The 20,328-nt window shown below is 39.1% G+C and overlaps 1 protein-coding gene across 2 annotated transcripts in view; it reads left to right on the forward strand.

Annotated features, from left to right (window-relative positions):
• Positions 1-20,328, forward strand: part of MED12L (mediator complex subunit 12L) — a gene marked incomplete at its 5' end in the record, with an annotated part of 320,500 nt that overhangs the window by 277,121 nt on the left and 23,051 nt on the right. For both annotated transcript variants that reach the window (XM_079705501.1, XM_079705502.1), the window contains 7 exons: positions 1,699-1,788; positions 2,833-2,942; positions 3,139-3,274; positions 4,064-4,225; positions 6,060-6,422; positions 8,161-8,317; positions 12,078-12,289. In XM_079705501.1, coding sequence (XP_079561627.1) covers positions 1,699-1,788; positions 2,833-2,942; positions 3,139-3,274; positions 4,064-4,225; positions 6,060-6,422; positions 8,161-8,317; positions 12,078-12,289 — 1,230 coding nt within the window. The remainder of the gene's footprint in view (positions 1-1,698; positions 1,789-2,832; positions 2,943-3,138; positions 3,275-4,063; positions 4,226-6,059; positions 6,423-8,160; positions 8,318-12,077; positions 12,290-20,328) is intronic.

The raw sequence follows: 20,328 nt of genomic DNA on the forward strand, positions 1-20,328 counted from the left end.
AGACTTTGGACTTTGCCTTTCCACCAGTCACAGTTCTCCTGGTCACTATTCAGAGCACCTATATTCTGTGAACCGCAAGGAAACTGAGTGATCAAAGTGGAATTAGAAAGTATAGAATGGAGCACAGTGGGTAGATTTGGTTATATGGGATGTTTTGTCCTGCGGTAGCATCTAATGGAGGCCTCCCGTGGGCCTCTGATTCTGTGACACCGTGTCTTCTTGTACGGTACTGGATGAACATGAACAAGACACTTAACTCATTTGGTCCTCTTGTCATCTGCTACCTTTTGGATATGTGAGACTTATTCTCTAGACAGCAGCCAGAGTGATCCTTTTTAAGTGTAAACCACATATTTTTTCCAGTGCCCAAAATGCTGCAGTGTTTCTTACTATACCTAGAATAAAACTTCCCGGTCTAGGCTTATATGGCCCTCCATGATTGGGCACTGGCTCCCACCTCTACCTTGTTTCCTGCCCGTCATGGCCTTGCTCACTCCATTCTGTACGCAGAGACCACGTTACTGTTCCTTGAACTTACCAAGCAAATTCTTATTGCAGAGCCGTTGCGTGTTTTCTCCCCTTCCCTGGAAGTTATTAGCATGGCCAGTCCCTCACTTCCTCAGGTCTCTGCTCAGATGTCACCTCCTTAGTCCTTCCCCCCACCTCCCCTGCCCGCCCCAATCACTCTCTAAAAGTAGGACCACAGTCATGCTCTATCCCCTTGCCCTGGTTCATACCACTTGTTCCACTTATTTTTATTTGTCCTGCTATCAGAATGTCAGCTCCATGACAGCTTGTGTGTCTTGTTAACAGCCTTGTACCCTTCACCTGCCTTGGGGGAGGTTCATCCATATCTTTTGATGATATTTGGGAAGTGCTCTCCTTTTACCATGAAGTGTACTTACAGGTGATCTCTTGGGCTCAGTTACTTCTGCATATGACTCATTTCAACTCTTTTGAGATGATTCTCATTAGGTGCCGTATTTCAGAGCATAGCAGTATGGGTTTGTTTGTTTGGTTTTTTTTGCTTATATCATCTGATTCTGGGTGCTCCCCACTTGTGGTTTGCCTTCGCTAAGCAACCCTTCCCTTCCCAACATTTGTCCGAATCAGTGAGGAAGCAGTTACTTAATAAATTGATATGCCACTGATGTCCAAGATGTCATATTTTTCAAAATAGGTTACAATATCTTTATCAAGGAAGACAAGTTTATAAACTAGAAAGCCTTCAATGAAACATCAGAATAATACTTTTGCTAGGGTTCACAGCATGTACCTAGAAATATAGGACAAGACTGATATAAAATGTAATTCTCTCTGTCTTTATCTTTATACTTATCTTTATAAGACCAGTTTAATGATGCATTTTTAAAATAATCTTTACTTTTGTTAATGCTTAACTTGATGACCCTCTACAGCATTTTCTAAGACTTAGTAACAGGATATGTAATTAGATAAGATTTTTCTTAACAGGGTATGTAATTAGATACCAAGCAAAGAAATAGCCAGATTTCTGTCTGCGTGGAGGAAGGGGAGGAAAGCAGAATTTTATTTTCCCCTTGGTTTTCAATTTATTAAACTAAGACGTTGTTTTTGACTGTCAGTAAAAAAGCTCAACTTCACTTTAAATATGAGAAACATCCAATTTAACAGGGAAAACAAGTTTTGGGGGTTGTTTTCATTCATTTTCTGATTTAGATTTTAAGTAATTGGAGAGAAGAACGGTACCAAGATGACATAAAAGCACGACAGATGATGCACGAGGCATTGCAGCTCCGCCTCAATTTGGTAAGAGACGCCTCTAGCATTATCCCTTCATTACACGTATCTAAATGTGAACATAACCCCAGCTCTCCACTCCTGCTAAGGTCACAGTTTCCATTACCAGGTGAGGCCCGCTGTTTGCTCTCTCTACTACTTCCTTATCCCTCAAACCTTCTGTTTTCCTGGCCACTGTCCTTCCTGTCTGGTCTGGCTTCTGGACAGCAGTAGGTATTTTAGGCATTGGCTTGCCTTCTGCACCTCACCCCCAGTGAATCTCTCTCTGTTTTCCATTTGTGCCAAGAGTAGGTCTTAGAGACCTGCTCATTGGAGATGTGTTAGCTTTTACCATACTTGCTTAAAAACTATTAAAATGTCCTTTAAGGCAAAATTTTATCCGACTTTCCATCAAATTGGTCATAAGGACAAATCTCACAGGGAGGTTTTATAGAAATTTCAAATTCCTTGCCCACTGCACATTCCTTTGACTTTTCCTTTTCTCAGTGTACAGCCCAGATAAAAGCTACTCTGGAAGATGGCTTGCCTGATATTTGATATTAATTCCCACACGTGAACAAGCAGTCCTGGGGGCCAAGCCTCCCGCTCATCTTCACTCCTCTGTTACTGGGTATTTCCAAGTGTTATTACGACAACAGGCTTAGATTCAATAGTAACTGACAACACAAAGTTGTAGATTATTGAGTCACAGCGGTTTTGATCTACTCAGCTTTAATTAGATGAAAATTACATCATGAAACTGGATATCATGAAATTTAGGAACAAAAGAAAGCTAATTATACTAGTATGTAATTCATATTGATGACATGTCTACACTAGAGTACCCCTTTCTTTTTTTTTTTTTTTTTTGGAATGACCAGTTGCTGTTCTGATGGAACCAAAAAGAGTGGCACATATATAGCTAGGTGAGAGAGAAGACAGGATAATCCATAAACTAGAGCACCTTTTAAAAAAGTTTTTAAACCAATCACAATTTGGTTGCATAAAGTGGTGAGGGTGGTATTTTCTCTGTAACACCGTGCATATTTTTTCATTGTATTTTTTATGTGCAAGGTGGGAGGAATGTTTGACACAGTGCAGAGAAGCACCCAGTGGACGACAGATTGGGCCCTTCTTCTCCTTCAGATCATTACTTCTGGAACTGTCGACATGCACACTAACAAGTATGTTCTTATTCATTTCACACTGATTCTGCTGCATGCGTGTGTAGTGAAGCCTTTGATATACTGACTACAAATTCTTCCACATCGTATATTCTTAGGTACCGCTAATAATTCTGTGTCTTAAATAAAAATGCTCAGTGAGTGAAGAGTGTCTTGGTTTTGCTTTAAGGTGCCAATGCTTTCTTTCTCCTCCTAGTGAATTATTCACGACAGTTCTTGACATGCTGGGTGTTTTAATCAATGGAACATTGGCCTCTGACCTATCAAACGCATCCCCAGGGGGATCTGAAGAGAACAAACGTGCATACATGAACTTAGTAAAGAAACTGAAAGTAAGTTTGTGACCTGCTTATATTGTGAGTTCTCATTGTTTATGGATTTGTTATTTAGTGAATGTTATCTTATTACTCCTTAAATTAGATATTATTTATTGCATTCAACTTAATGTAATGTAATTACTTTGCTATTTGCTTTACCTCAGCTTCCCAGTACCCAAAAGTTGTAAGTATATATAACTTGGAGATTTTTCTTAAAATAATTATATTCATGAAACATTTAATTTCTTAAGGAACTTTAGAAATCCCTTATCAAATGTATAACCAAAATGCCAACATTAGATTTAGGATAATTTGGCCTTCGACTGGCAACACGCAGTTGAAAAATAAACATTTGCATTGATATTTCTAAATTCGATTCATTTGACCAGCCACTAACACAGTCTTCGAAATAAACTGTAAACAAACAATGCAGGAAAAAAAATTAACATACCCGATGACCTTACTAATAAAATAACCAATGGTTACCTTGAGGTCTGACCCTGGACTGGGGAATGTGTTCCGTGCTGCAGCTCCTGCCTTCTGGTTGCAAATACTACTCTGGATTTTTGTCATTTCAGCACTCTGATGTTTGTTGTGTAACAAGGGTGTCTTTATATGTGTTCTATTTTCTACTTAAATAGAAGAAATGAAACATACTCACCACTCTCAGTGAAAGCTGCCCCATAGACCGTCTTCAAGGTTAAAGAACATTCCAGCTATAAAAAAGGAAATGGAACTTCCTTCTTGTTAACTTTTGCCTTTATTGTAATTTCTGTCTTACTTCTCTCTCCCTTTTTTTTTTAGAAAGAGCTAGGAGACAAGCGGTCAGAAAGTATTGACAAAGTTCGACAGTTGCTACCTTTGCCAAAACAGACATGTGATGTCATCACTTGTGAACCTATGGGCTCCTTGATTGACACAAAAGGAAACAAAATTGCTGGATTCGACTCTATAGACAAAAAACAGGCAAGAGTAAATGTTTGTTTCTTATATATAAAAATGCATGAACTTACAAAGACAAAATGCATTTTCTTGTCTTCCTATAGGGCATGTAAAACATCTTAACTTTATTGTTTCTTGATTTTTTAAAACATATCCTTGTCATTTAAATGCAACGGTTATTGGCATTATCATACAGATAATGATCTTTGAAGATCTTCATTTAAAACTGTTCCTGAATTTAAGTGAATTTCTGAAGCCCACCAAGGGAAAAGTAAGTAAAACCTTAATGTAAAAAAAAAAAAAAAAAAAAAAGCAAAGATCAGGTTTGATTTTACTGCAGAATTGGAAACAGAATACGTTTAATAGATGAGAAAGTTTTTATTGGTAAAAGTCTTCATGTAATAAGCTGTTTTGAGTAAACAAATTTTTTTTAAAGTGATGGCACTTTATTTCCTTATCAACTGAACAGTATTTAATGAACACTTGATTTATATAAGATATTAAATATGGTTCTCTAAAATATGAGAAGAGTGGTCAGTTACTCTTTCAATGAACATTGAGCAGCCACAGATTTCTGAGATCACAGGGATGAAAGACAAAGTTCCTACCCTTAAGAGGAAGTAGATGATTACAGTGTGGTGAGATTTCTGTGTCCTGGTACGGAGTGCTAGGGGAAGCTGAGAAGTAGCCAACACATTCAGATGTGGGGTAGGTAGTCAGAACAGGATCCTTAGGAAAATTGACACTTGAATCATTTTAGAAGATTAAGAGTTAGCCAGGAGTTAAGGCAGGGTGTGGTACAGGCACAGGGAAGCGTTTGTGCAAAGGCATGAGAGACTCTCGCTTGTAGGCAAAATGCAGCGCTGCAGTAAATCAGAGCGCCCTGAGTGCTGGTACCCGCACGGTTGTGGAGAGAGGCAAGGCTAGAGTCAGGGGCAGGTTGACTTCGCAGTGCTGGTGGGCTCTCCAGTGGTGACACATTTGGATACATGGTCTTGGCACCCAGGAAAGAGGTCTAATGTCAAGACAGATATTAGGAAACAGTCAAAATACAGATGGTAAGTGAGCCTTGGTTTTAGATGAAGCCACCGTGGAATAGTGTGTGTAGTTTTGGAACAGGAGCATTCATAAGTTATTCAAAGTAACTTGAGCAGTTATTTTCAGGGTCACTGGGAAGAAAATTTTTTCAGTTTGGTGTGCCAGGGAAAGGACCAAGGGACAGTGCCAATTAATGTTAAAAATAAGAAACTTTTATTTTCAGAAACAGAATAACATTTCTTCTTCTACACTCAGTAGAGATAAGCTTGAATTGAAGGTCTTTATTTGTACCTGTTGGTACAAGTTAATTCTGTAATAATATTACTTAACTATTCAGAGACTGCCCAAGTAAGTATCTGAAAGGTGCCTGCATTGAATCAAGTCCAACCCAATTAGAGGTTGACGATAACTTGACTCCTAAGTTTCGTTTTATCGTAAAAGCAATAGATTCCAAAGGTTTACAGTTCAGTATAGTAAGATCAACTTTGCAGTGTTTTTTAGAAATTTTTTTTTTTTGCTAAGAAAAAAAAACTAAATGGAAAAAAATGCCATTTACAGTCAAATATACTGTACTGTCTGGTGTCACAGCCCGAACAGTGTGGTATAAAGGACCGTAGAACTGGAGTTAAAGGTCTGGATTGTAGCCACTGCTGTCAGTGATCTAATGTCAGCCTGGACTCATCACTTAGCCCATCTGCCGTATGCTAGAGTTCTCTAAGGCCCCCAGGAGGCAAAACGTTCTCTGAATCCATGTCCTAAGCAAGCCTCCGAATCAGGCAAAGATCTGAGCATGTGGTCATAGCGCATTATTTCACCACAGGGTCTCCAGGTCTCCACGAAGCAGAAGGTGTCCCCGTGGGATTTGTTTGAGGGTCAGAAGAACCCAGCTCCTCTGTCCTGGGCCTGGTTCGGGACTGTCCGAGTGGACCGGAAGGTCATCAAGTATGAGGAACAACATCACCTCCTCCTGTATCACACACACCCCACGCCCAAGCCCCGAAGTTACTACCTCGAGCCGCTGCCCCTGCCCCCGGAGGAGGAAGAGGAAGAGCCTACATCTCCCATCTCTCAGGAACCGGAGAGGAAATCAGCTGAGCTGTCAGATCAAGGAAAAACCACAACAGATGAAGAGAAGAAGACAAAGGGAAGGAAGCGCAAGACGAAATCCAGCTCGAGAGTTGATGTGAGTACGGGAAGTAGAGAGAGGTCTTGGGCACGTTAGCATCTCATAGAAGATTTACTAGTTCCTGAATTATATCCCTAAGAAACATTCCTAAGCTGAGTATAAGCCTATTTGTAAGCTATCCTAACGGCTCAGATGTCATCAACAGAACCTCCTCTACTTTTTCATAACTTTGTTTAATTTAGGCTTCAATTGTGAATAATATTAATATTTCACTGTCTCGCAATTTCTCAAATTTGAAACTTGAATTTTTTGACCTATAAAATCTCATCCTCGTACATATTTTTATTATGAGGTGTCTAAAATATTTTTTGTATTTTGGGCAGTTGATATCTATAGTAAATTAACATAGAAAACTCCTTGTTTTCCCTAGATAAAACCCCATCTAATATATCTAATAGGATGATTCTGAGATTTCCTAGTTTACCATTCCATCTTACTCTCCTTTATATTCTACTTCTTTACCATATTTTCAGACTTTATAAGAAATAAAATAAACATAATTTAAAACAGTTTTACTTCTTGTTTCCCTGTTAGCCTTCCCTACCTAGAGCAACCTTTTCTGAAAAAAACAGAAATCTATGAGATGGTAACTTAGGAATAATTTTGTAGAATTAACATGTAAAATAACTTTCCATTTAAACTCACCTGAAAATATTTGAGAGGAAATTTGTGACATTTTTCTATAAAATTCGAGAGCATTCTTGTTGTCCAGTGGAAGAAATATTCACAAGTTGTTGTTCAGTCATCATGACTAATTATTGTTATTGTTCACCTGTGTCAAAACCAAAACATTTTTTTCCTAGCTGATAGCTTGGTGATTAATATTATTCTAGAAATGACCACCATCGCTTTTGGATGCCACTTGAATGTCAGTGCCCTCTTCTCGTGTAGCCTTCCTACCAATATCCCTCTGTTTTGCAAAAGGTCCAGACTGTTTTAATAAGGTTCAGACTGCCACTCCCCCGAGTCTGGGTCTCCTAGCCTGTCTATCCACATGGATGCATTTCTGTTCTTTTCAGATGCTTTAAAAGACCTCAGACTCATCTCATTCCCCAGGTGCATCCTGGTCATGTCCCTTTCTCCCATACTTTTCCTGAAGCTGCCTCTTTTCAATCAGGTATATTGCAGGGAACTGAGCTTTTATTTTTCCTTCATCCTTCAGGGCTAGAGAAGGAGGAATTGAGGCATTCAGGTGTGATCCTTAGAGGCTTTGCAGTTGCTCCAAGGAAGAGAAAGCCCTGGGCAAGAAGTGTGGTGAGGGGCGGAAGGGGACAAGATGGAAGGGAAATCTACTTCTTTAGAGTGCTGTACTGAACGTTGGAACTAAGACACCGTCTAGGCTGGAGACTGGTTCTGAAGTCCTGTGGGCCTTTCTGGCTAATTCTCATCCAGGTACAAGGTATCAGGAAAGCCTTGTAAGATGCAGTGAGCGGGAGATTCAGCCACTAAAGACGCTTTCTCGGCTGTGGGCGATGGTCAATACTGGTGTTCTAAATGTGCTTTTAGTATTTTAAACACAGAGTGCAGAAAAGATCCTTTTCCAACTTCCCCTACTGTAGCCAAGTACATTTTAAGTCAAGGAAGAGTTTTAACTTAAATGAGTGTTTTGCAGCGAATATGCTGACTGCTGGGATAGGAGCTCTCTCAAATAATGTGATAGGAGGAATTTGTGTTAATTATCTTTGTGACGTGTGGAGTTAAGTAACTGTTTTTTTTCTTTAACCCCGTGTTGAAGGAGTATCCACAGAGCAACATGTACCGAGTGCCTCCCAACTACTCACCCGTCTCCTCCCAGATGATGCATCACCCACAGTCCACCTTGTGGGGCTACAACCTCATGGGTCAGCCCCAGCAGCCTGGCCTTTTCCTTCAGAGCCAAGCTCTCACTCCAGGTATGTGAAGACGGAGCGTAGTCAGGGGACTCCGAGGTGAGAAACAGCTTGGGGTTCTCTTTGGTTTAAAACTGAAACCTGGGCTTCCCTGGTGGCGCAGTGGTTGAGAGTCCGCCTGCCGATGCAGGGGATGCGGGTTCGTGCCCCCGTCCGGGAGGATCCCACATGCCGCTGAGCGGCTGGGCTCATGAGCCATGGCCGCTGGGCCTGCGCGTCCAGAGCCTGTGCTCCGCAACGGGAGAGGCCACAACAGTGAGAGGCCCGCGTACCGAAAAAAAAAAAAAAAAAGGCAAAACTGAAACCTCCACACAACTTGTACATTTCCAGAAGTGAGCACTCAGTGGACATGTCTGTAATTCCCTCCACTCAAGGTGTTTTTTCCTTCTTCTAAAATTTCAGTTTCAGTGACTAGTTCATGTGTCCCTTTTGGAATTTTCATCCAATGTCAGAAGGAAATTAGCCGCTGATGCACATCTCAGCTATAAGATATAAAGTTGATAAAGTTTTGTGTTGTGAAGTTTGCGTGTGCTTTTATCAGATAAAATTCTTATGAGCATTTTGAAAGATTAGACACTATTGTAGTGTCTTTTATTGTTTCCTCATGTTACAACTTTTAAATTGTCTATACCACGAAGGATCTCAGAAATTTGATGCAGCAAATAGATATCAGTAAGAAATCCTACCGTATTCACAGTAAATGTTAGTATTGCTTTGATTCGAGCCCAAGTAGATTTTATATCTAGAATAAAGATTTTCTGAATAAAAAAGTCTCTTAATTAGAAATGAATTTAATTTTTTCTTTCTAAATGAAAGTTTGCCTGTTTCTGCGAAACAGCTTATTTTGAGATCTCAACCTGCATGTTGTTAGGATGTGACATTCTAACAAATAATAATTTTTCCTTATTGTGTTCTGTATTATATTGTGATTTTTATTGTAATTGGAGTATGACATTTTGATTCGTGGCTTACAGTAAAGAGAATCCATATTTTGTCCTCTGAATCAGTGGTTAAGAGAGCTGGTCTGGGAGTTACAGTTCTGCTTCAACTCTGGCTCTACCACCCTCTTACTGTATCATCTCCACCATGTCTTAGCTTCTCTGTGCCTCAGTCTGATCATCTGTAAAGTGGATATGCTAACATATACCCTCATAGTGTGGGTGATTCAATTATCCGTTCAACAAAATGTATTGAGCTTCATTCATCATGTGCCAGATCCAGTTTTAGTTGTTAGGGTATTGCAGTAAGCAAAATGGATGAAAATGCTCATTCTTTCTTTGAAGGATGAAATAAGTTTTATATTACATACGCAGACGAACATACATATATAATTTAAAGTGAGTTTTTAAAAATGTAGCATTTAGAAGATAGCCTGACACAACAGACAGGTTCAGTAAGTGATCTTAACATATCCTACCTCAGGGCTTTTGTGCATGCTGGCCCCTGCCTGGAGTGGGCTCCCTCACATATCTGCATGCTCACTGCCTGCTTCCTTTGGGTTGAGGCCTGCACTGACCACCCTGTTTTAAACTGTAAACCACACCCTTTCCCTGCCCACTCTGTTCCCCTCCTCTTCCTTCAGTTTCTTTCTAGCATTGGCACTTGTTTATAGACTCCATCTATATTTTACTTACTTCCTGGTTTATTATCTGCCTTCTCCAGAATGTAAGCTCCGTGAGGGCAGGTATTTTTTCTGATGGCTCACTATAGTGTGCCCAGAACTTAGAGCAGCGTCTGGCTTGTAGTGGGGTCTTAAAAATAGGTTATTGAGTGAATAGAATGTAGACGACAAAAGAAAGAACAAACTAGGCAGTGGTAAATTCGGAAAATAATAAAGGCTCATCCTCTCTTTTTTTTTTTTTTTTTTTTTTTTTTGCGGTACACGGGACTCTCACTGTTGTGGCCTCTCCCGTTGCGGAGCACAGGCTCCAGAGGCGCAGGCTCAGCGGCCATGGCTCATGGGCCCAGCTGCTCCGCGGCATGTGGGATCTTCCCGGACCGGGGCACGAACCCGCGTCCCCTGCATCGGCAGGCGGACTCTCAACCACTGCGCCACCAGGGAAGCCCTCATCTTCTCTTTTGACTTTCTCTCTTTAATTCCAAAGTCCTTGTGAATTTAAGCATTTTTAAACTTTTTAGATATTGAAATCAAACACAAGGACTGTCTATAAATTGAAGGCTAAGTATTTTAAAAGGCACATACCCTTTTCCCCCTAGAATACTGTAAAAGGTGTTTATAAGTTGAGGAACTTTAGGTATTAGGTAAGTCTTAGGTATCATGACATGTAAGAAAAAGAATTGAAGAAAACAATTATGAGGATTTTACGTGTGTGAATTAATAGATTTTCATAAAGTTTTAAATCCTATGGAGTTGAGGAAGAGTATGTATCATCTGCTTGCATTCATACATTCTTAAAAATGCAAAACAGTGCCCTTCTCCCCCAACACACAAACACACACACACACACACACACACACACATATCTTTAGCAATCTCTCTCTTTCTCATGTATTTATACTCCAGGATGGTAAAGTTATAAGGAAATGCATGTGAATAATAAAGAGCATTTGGTGAGATATGGGGAGAAAATTAATTAGGTAAGACTATAGAGAGAGCTTCAGTGTATTTATTATATCCTATTTCTTTAGCTGACTCAGAGGTATAAGATTATAGAAAAGTGAGGAAAATTAGAAGTAGATCATAGTCTAATCTTTAAAAAGAATGTCTCTTACTTATAAAATGAGTCAATAAAGTTGTATTAGTATATTTCCAATTCTTGCTTCAACAAACGTTACCTTGTCATGTTACTCAAATTGACCTCCCACTTTTTTCCAAACGTTCTTCAAATGCTGCTGAATGACTTCATAAATCATATTGCTGATTGTGACACTGAGTCTTAAAATGAATGTGGGTTTTTCCAGTGATCAGTGTTGAAATGTTTGTTTCCATCATACAAGTTGGTTTAAAGAAAAAATATAACATTTGTAAGTTATTTATATAGAAGTTTTCTTATTCACATACATTAAATAAACTATCTGGTGAGTGAAGAATTGGCACCTACTTGAAACCAGTAAATGTTGAAATTTTTTTTCATCTTAAAGGCATTTGGCAGATTATGCAAATATGTTAAGGTTTTCATTTGTTTTTTTAAGCTATAATTAATGTGTCTTGTTTATTTGACGTCTACCCTTCAAAAAAGATGTGTTTTGTCTTTAGAATCACGGTATTTGAAGCTTCCGAGCATTTCAAGTTTTTAAAGTATTGTCATGCTTCTCTACCGAAAAACAGGCATTTTTATTTTGCTGTGGTAAAGAAGCTTAAATACCATGAACTTCAAAAGGGTTTAAAATTACAAAAGGGTCTCTATGCCTGGCTTAGCACACTTGATAAAATACCCCACGAAGGCAATACATTTTGTGCAAGTAACATGTCCCCGGGGCGCCTCGCATAATTTAAAACCCACATGATTCTGAAATTGTGCCAGTGACTCTGCATCTCGGGCGTTTCGCTTTACCAACCAAAGTGGGCCCTCTGTGAAGTCATTCAAATATTATCATTCACTAGACATCACCCTCCCCATCATTTGGAATTTATGCAACTCTTAGGGATCTTTGATACTTGTAGAGGGTGGGGCAGTGCCCTACTTGCCACTAAGCTCCTCAAGTGAGGCTCAGGAGGTGAGACTTCTGTGTTTTAATAAAATAAGGAAGACCTATTGCATTAACATGTGCAGAAAGCCCTTCCTTCTGGTTGCTTTTGTAGGTGGCTCCAGGTTGGACCCCGCGGGCTCCTTTGTCCCCACCAATACCAAGCAAGCTCTGTCCAACATGCTGCAGCGGCGCTCGGGGGCCGTGATGCAGCCGCCCTCCCTTCACGCCATCACGTCGCAGCAGCAGTTGATACAGATGAAGCTTCTGCAGCAGCAGCAGCAACAACGGCTTCTCAGGCAAGCCCAGACGCGACCTTTCCAACAGGTTTGTCCAGATCAGCAGTGTCCTCCTCCACATTTCATTAGTTCCTCTAGCTAGGGGTGAGAGTGGGGATGTGACAGGTTCTTGCTGCACGTGCATCCCTGTTTACCTGTGCACGTGTATCTCTCTTGTACAGGTTGATACATACTTCTCCCCCCTTGTATCTTGCTATTATCATGGATCAAATAAGAACTTGAAATGTCTTAGGTTCATTAAAAGTATGCCTTAAAACAAAAAGAAGAGCTAATGATTTTCTAGTCACTTGGAAGCTGCAGGACTTTTATCCTTAAAGTGACCTGCTCTGAGCACTCATTCCCTATTATAATTATCACCATATTCCATACTCCTTTTAGCTCTACTTTCATGTATTATTATTTGATGTATTACTTTGAGGTTGTAGCTCTGAAGCCCTGATGATTCCTAGGTTTTCTCCTATAGTGCCCTGTACTGCACAGGCTCTGTTTTTAGTATAAACTTCACAAGATCTACAGTAGGCAAAGAATACACTACAAGTGACAGTCAGTATATGGATATCTTTAACTCTTGATTTATATTATTTCTATTTTTATGCCCTATAACCCAATTTTCTATAGATTTTAAAATGATAGTGATTGTTTAACATTGGTGGAAGTCACACAAAACTTAGTATAGACTCATAGATAACCCACCGATCTGTACAAATATGTTAAAGTAAAAAGAGGGAGGTGAGAATGTGACTTTTTCTTCCAGTTTCTCTATACTTTTTGTGTTTTCCGGTTTTTCTTAGAACAGTTGCACTATGGTGATGCTGATGATAGATGCTAACACAATGAAAGCGCTTACTTTTTGCCAAAACGCTTCTGAGAACCTTAATGTATTGATTGTCTTAGATCTCACAGCAACCCTGTGAGTGAGGTACTTCATGATCCTCAAAGGAAGTAGCCAGTCTACAAGTGTATCCTGCTCTAAGAACAACCACAGATTTTCAGATTTGCAAGGAATTCTAACGCTTTTAAAAATATTCTTTGTATTTCGAGTAACTTTCAGGCCGTGTCTCCATTGTACAACTTATGGCCCTTCTGCATGAAGTCCACTTAGTGATTTTCGGGATGGGAGTGGTAGGGCTAGTTACGCAGTCTTAAAAATGGTTCTTTTCCTTTTTTTAATGTATTATTATTTTTTAACCTGTGTTATAAGAAGGACAGGAGAGAGGAATCTAGTTTGAACCACATGCGAATACAAACAACAGTCACTCCATGCTTGTCTCCCCCTGAGCTCTCAGAGATTTTTTTTTTTTTTTTTTTTGGTATGCGGGCCTCTCACTGTTGTGGCCTCTCCCATTGTGGAGCGCAGGCTCCGGACGCACAGGCTCAGCGGCCATGGCTCACGGGCCCAGCCGCTCCGTGGCATGTGGGATCCTCCCAGACCGGGGCACGAACCCGTGTCCCCTGCATTGGCAGGCAGACTCTCAACCACTGCGCGACCAGGGAAGCCCTCTCAGAGATTTTTGATCCCTCAAACTCCCTGGGTGTCAGGAAACACAGGCCTAAGTTACTTCTTACACAGAAGTGATGAAGATTTGATTAAAATACTTAAGAAGCCTTGATTTTTCTCTAACTAAGCAGCATGTTTGGAGTCATTTAAAACCTCAGTGGGATTTTAGCTCTTCTTGGGGATGAATGAAAATAAGTTGCATCACTGTTTCAAATCCTTATCAAGAAAAAATTTACTGGAAGTCGAATAATTATTCTACTAGAATGAATTCAGTTCCCTTTTAAAGTAATTTAAGCCTAAGTAAAATTTACCTTCCAATAAGTAATGTTTATTTTTTCCTATCTACCTTTTTATCACAAGGTAGAATTTGACTTTTTTTTTTATGCAGTACGAGGGCCTCTCACTGTTGTGGCCTCTCCCCCGTTGCGGAGCACAGGCTCCGGACGCACAGGCTCAGCGGCCATGGCTCACGGGCCTAGCCGCTCCGCGGCATGTGGGATCTTCCCGGACCGGGGCACGAACCCGTGTCCCCTGCATCGGCAGGCGGACTCTCCACCACTGTGCCACCAGGGAAGCCCAGAATTTGACTTATTAATAGCCCACTTTCAAACTATTACTGCTGGATTCAGTTTTGAATTTCTCTAATTGGGCAGGAGCTTACTGTGTCATTTATAGGTGAAACACCTGTCCTCAGAAGTTCACTTCCTGACACAAGCCATGACAAGCTATTTCCCCTAAAGCAAAAAAAAAAAATTTTTTTAAGGGAATTCAATAGAATAATCTTCACATATTCAGAAATATCTTTGCATATTTGGAGAAGGTAGACTTACAACCTAAAACGTCACTGTAGGACCCCATTGCTCACAACACTCAAAATTACCTGACTCTATTCTTTCATACCATCTAGGGTTGTACTGCTTGTACCAATAGGAATTAACTGATAATGGATTCTATGTTTTAACTGATTCTTTTGTAGCAACTCTGTCACACGTTGGATTTTTCTTTTCTTTCCTTTTATCTTTCTTTCTTTCTTTTTTTTTTTTTTTTTTTTTTTTTCCTTTTGAGAAGTCAGGAGTTCTTTCTTCAAGTAATAAAAGCTCAACTTAGTAACCGTGATTGTACTGGCATACCTTGTTTTACTGTGCTTTTGCTTTGTGGCACTTCACAGATATTACACTTCTTACAAATTGAAGGGTTGTGGTAACCCTGCATTGAGCAAGTCTCAGCACTGTTTTTCCAACAGTATTTGCTCACTTTGTGTCTCTGTGTTACATTTTGGTAGTACTTGCAATATTTCAGACTTTTTTATTATTATATTTGTTATGGTGATCTGTGATCAGTGAGTTTTATATTATTACTGTGACTCACTGGAGGATCAGATCATGGTTAGCATTTTTTAGCAATGAAGTGTTTCTTTTTAATTAAAATGTAGTTTTTAAAAGACATAATACTATTGCACACTTACTAGACTACAGTATAATTTAAACATAGCCTTTATGTGCACTGGGAAACCAAAAACTTCAAGTGACTCTCTTTATTGAGGCATTTGCTTTATTGCTGTGGTCTAGAACCAAATCCGCAGTATCTCCAAGGTGTGCCTGTATAATAGTCACCTCTCCTTTTCCCCCATATTCTTTCTTTAACTGTTGAAACTTGCTTTAGAGTTCCTGAAGGGCTTTCAGAAGCAGACATGTTTTTTTTCTCCCTCACCATTCTTGAAGTGTTGGATAATTGAGAAAAAAAGAATTCTTTAAAGGAAGAGAAATGCATACGTGGTGCAGTCACAGGATGGAGTGGTCCTCTGTAGAGTAGATGAGATTTGTCTGTAGCATCTGCTAGAGTGCCTGCACTGAGGAGGTTCTGAGGGAAATGTTAGCCCCTTTCCTCTCTCCCAGTAGATCATGGATTAATATACCTAGAATCTAGCTAAATATGGTATCATGGCACAAAAAAATTCTCCTCGTGGTAATCTTTAAAAATCTAGAATAAAGGCAGAATTATATGGAATATAAGGGATATTGATACAGTGTTTTTGTATATGATTCTAGATGCAATTTGTTATTTTTCTAGTAAGCACTGACCCATATCCTTCATAGTAAGAAATGTTGATTCAAATTTTGGCAATAGCATTTTCTCGGGTTAAATGCATACACAGAATGTGACTCTCTCTAGCTACATACAAACTTGTGGGTTTTTTTTTTTTTTCTTTCAGTTTTTGGCTTCTTATAGAGAAGATGAAATAGGTATCATTTTCCTCCTTATCCTACAAATTTTCTAATTACAGAATCCATTTTCTTAAATGTAACAAACACGTTGGAGAATTTCAAATTACTTAACCTTCAAAACTTATCTTGGAATTGTAGCAGCTGCTTTTAAAGACTGACCAGTTGCTCCAAGCCTTGGATGTGACTCTAACTTCTCAGGCTGGTTGTACAGTGACCCCCGGCTGGCCCCCTCTTCTTAGGTCAGGCATTGGGTCTTATAATACTTTGTATCATCTTTCCACCTACTGAGCAGAGGATAGAAATCTATGAGATGTTTATTGAATGAATTCATGTTTTGAGCAGCTATTTCCAGAACCCTGGAGTTTCTTAGTAGCCTTGATCCTTAGCAACCTGATTTTTATCCACAGACTCATCTCGTACCTCTTCCTCTGAGTGTTTCCAGAAACTTCTCCCAACAGCAATCTCTGCTATGGTTGTTTTGAAAACCTATATGGGGCAGAGAGGGCACCAATTTCTGAATTCTGGATACATCTCAGACCTTGCAGAGTCCCCTTAGCCTCTTTACATGTAATGGAAAGAGTTGATGTGTGTAGGAAGATCTAGCCTTAGAGGGTGCACAATGAAAACTAGAGAACCATTATAGAATAATTCTAATTCTGCTGCAGAGACTGAATATCAGCTTCAGTTGGTCATGAAATTTTCTGTTATGAACCATCTTACATTTCCTTAGGAATGTATCAATAGTGTCTAGAAAACAGGTGCTAAATAGCATGGATATTGTTAGGTATTGTTAACCAAATTGTTTGATGTAGTGACTGTTATTATAATCAGGTGTATTTTCTTACAGCTTTAGTGCATATTAACATGCACAAAGATGTTAGGTGAGGAAACTTGTTGTCATTTTTCTCAGTTACAGTCTTCATCCAAGGAAGTAGAAATTCTCCCCCCGTCCATTCCTTACTCAGTGTCCCTTATTTAAATGGGACCCAGTATAGTGATTTTGTCACCTTTCTGTGCCTCAGAGGCTCATCTATAAAATGGAGCTAAGGCAACATTCACTCCACAGGGTTCTTGTGAAATTAATGATTTAACGTCTGTAACAGCCCTTAGAACAGTGGCTGGCTTATAGTATGTGCTTTACTTGTATAATTACATTAATTGTCCCTAATATGATTGGTGTTCAGTGGCCACCAGTAGCAGAGACCAAGAAAAAGGAATGTTGAATATTGTTTAGTTTTCCTAATAGCCATTTTGGTTTCTTAGAGCAGTATGTTTTTACCATCTAAATTCTGTGATACAAACTTTAGAGGGACTGATTCCAATTTCACTGTTAAAAATATCACTGTAATATTTTCTTTTCCACATATCCCATGAGAACTATCATAAAATATAGAATGTTGGTTATAATAATGCCAAATGCTGCTTAAATTGTTTTCCAGTCACCTTTTTCTTATATCTAATATTTTTCTTCTGACACAAGGTAATTTCTTCCCCCCCCCACCTTATCAGTATTCTAGAGAAGGGGCTTTTGAAGGGAATCTTAAGTTTTGACACAGGAAGAGAACTTAATTTTGTGCCTTGATTTATGATATCACTTTATCCTGATTTCTCCCTTTCAATGCACAAAATCATCTTGTGTTCTTTGTAATAATCAATGCTAGACAGTTTATTTTGAGAGACCAGTGAAAGATAAAAGATACGTTTAGCTTAATTTTATTGAGACACATTTGGAAGGAAGCAATTGATTGTTGGCTACAGATAATGAATCATAAGGATTTTCATTATATTAAAGAGGAAGATTTCTGACAGACAGAAATGATGTGCTCAGTTATAGCTGGTGGTTACTGGTAAGAACACTTGGTTATCTAACCATGGAGCAGGTGCCGCCATTGTATATCCAAATAAAAGAATTAAGTAACTTAATGGAAGAACACTGGCTGAGTCAGAGCCTTCCAGAGTTGTCAGTTCCTTGGCAAAAATGTCTCTGTAACATCCTGAAAGCATGCCTCTTGGATTGATGAAGCCCATTTAAGTTGAGCAGCCATCCTTTTTGGTCTGGCGATTGATCTACCTTCTGGATATGGTATCACCTTGGAATATCTGTTTCCTTCCTTTTGCTCTTTCCCTCCTCCTCACTCTTTAGCAGTGTTTTTCAAACATACAAGAATAGACAATAATATAGCAAACACTAATGTACTTACCACCTAGCTTTATTAAATAGTAATGTTCGGCCACATTTGCTCTAGATCATTCTTTTATTAAATAAAACTTTACAGACATGGATGAGGCCCCTTGTCTCATAAAGATAAAGAGGTAATCACTATCCTGAATTTCATGTTTTTCTTTCTTATGAATGTCTTTTATATTTTTACTACATATTTTTGCATCCATGGACATAAACATTATATAGTATTACTTTCAGATTTGAAACTTTACGTTATGATAGTCTCACACAGGTATTATTGTATTGTTTTGTAACTTTTTTGTTTTGACTAATTTTTAATTATATCTACTGTGTTATACTTGGTTTTATGTATTTGCTTGTCCTGGTTGGATACTCTTCCATTATGAGTATTAACATTTATCCATTCTGTTGATGATCATTTCAGTTATTTCCAATTGTTTGTTACTGTTAACCGTGCTACAGTAGACATTTTTGTCCGTGTCTTCTGCACGTGCCAAGTTGTAGGGTACATATGTGGAAGTGGAAATGCGGATTTAATTTCCAAAGCGGTGGTGATTCCCGTCAGTTATAAATGAGAGTTTTCTTTCCTCCACATCCTCACTAACCCTTGATGTTATCAGACCTTAATTTCCTCATTCAGAGCAGGTGAAACCGTGTTGTGTTACATCATTTTAACTTGCATTTTCTTATTACCTGTGAGTTTAGGCATGTTTTATAACTTTACCAGCAATTTAAGTTTTCCCTTCTGTAATTTTCCTGGTTCTATAATTTGAGCATATTTTCAAAATAATTTGGTTCTTAGTTGGTAAAGGTGTACAAAATGGACTTGTTGAAACAGATCTTGAGTTTTGACAAGAATCTTTAATGCAATTACTCAGAGAGTACAATTTTCATATATCTCAGTGACAAAATGAACTTAGGAGGACAAAAAACACTGAGCTAGTAAATATGTCCTAAACCCTGTCATTTTGTTCCTTGGGTGGAAACCATGTCCAGGAAAGTAGATGCTCTGCTTATTACTTAATACCTGGTATTTTGCTATTTACTTGAATGATGAGGAGGGCACCCATGTCGTTTGCTGACATTATGATTGTGCAACTATTGTGATCTCGTAGATAGTGTACACAGCTTGATGTTTATGAACGGGGAGAAGATAGGGGTAGAGGGCTGAGAGTGAACCACTAATATAAAGGTGGTAGTTGGATATAAAGACAAATGAACAGATGCAATGAATTATGTACCTACCCCTAAAATGGTGAGAACAGATATTATTTGCTTGGGAAATTCCTCCTATGATTTCTCATTCTTAGTATAATAAAATACTTTTATTTTTTTCAATTAGGGTTATGAAGTTTTTGCCTCATCTCTATTTCTAAAATTCAGTGAACAGAAAAATTATAATGTCTCAGACTAAGCGTCACTTAGAATTCATTCCTAAAGATGATTAAGCAAGGGGATCATTGACCTGAGAAACAGGAATATTTTTCCCCAGCATATAGTTCCCTTTTTCTAAATCAGACTCCCTGTTAGCATGTCAACATCAGTGGCACTATAAATATTTGTTGTCTATTTTGGTTGATTGAATGTGTGGTTGAACTGATGCTCTGTTTTCATTTGCATTCACTGGGGATGGAGCTATCTAATGACATCCTCCAATACTATATGACTTGTTCACTTAATGTCTTGTGTGTTTCATGTGACCCAAATGTCCTGAGCGCTTCTCCCCCGGCTCTGGGCTGGGAAGGACTTGAGCGCTCTTTTGCTTACGCCGAGGTGCCAGCATCCCTTAGTTTCGGGAAGTTATCTGGGTCCGATCGCTCCCCTACTTCTTGTATGTCCCTGTTCAACCTTCAGGATGTGCTGTTCCATTATATGACTATTGCCGTACTATTTGTCTGTGTCCCAGCCTATGGTGATATTGTTTGGCATATAAATTAATATGAACTCTTAGGGCCTGGGGTTTAAGTCTTGACTCCCTGAAACCTTGTTTTAAAATGAACTAACTCTTATGTATTTTGGCTACCCACATCATTAGGCTAAACAATCTTATCTGTATTGTCTGCCGTTTTCTTGCTGTCCCCTTTCTGTAGGACTTCTGTAACTCTGCTGTCTCCCTTCTGGAAGACTTTGACAACATAATGGTAACACCCCTGCTGTCT

Source organism: Hyperoodon ampullatus, assembly GCF_949752795.1.
Source record: "Hyperoodon ampullatus genome assembly, chromosome: 5".
NCBI lineage: Eukaryota > Metazoa > Chordata > Mammalia > Artiodactyla > Ziphiidae > Hyperoodon > Hyperoodon ampullatus.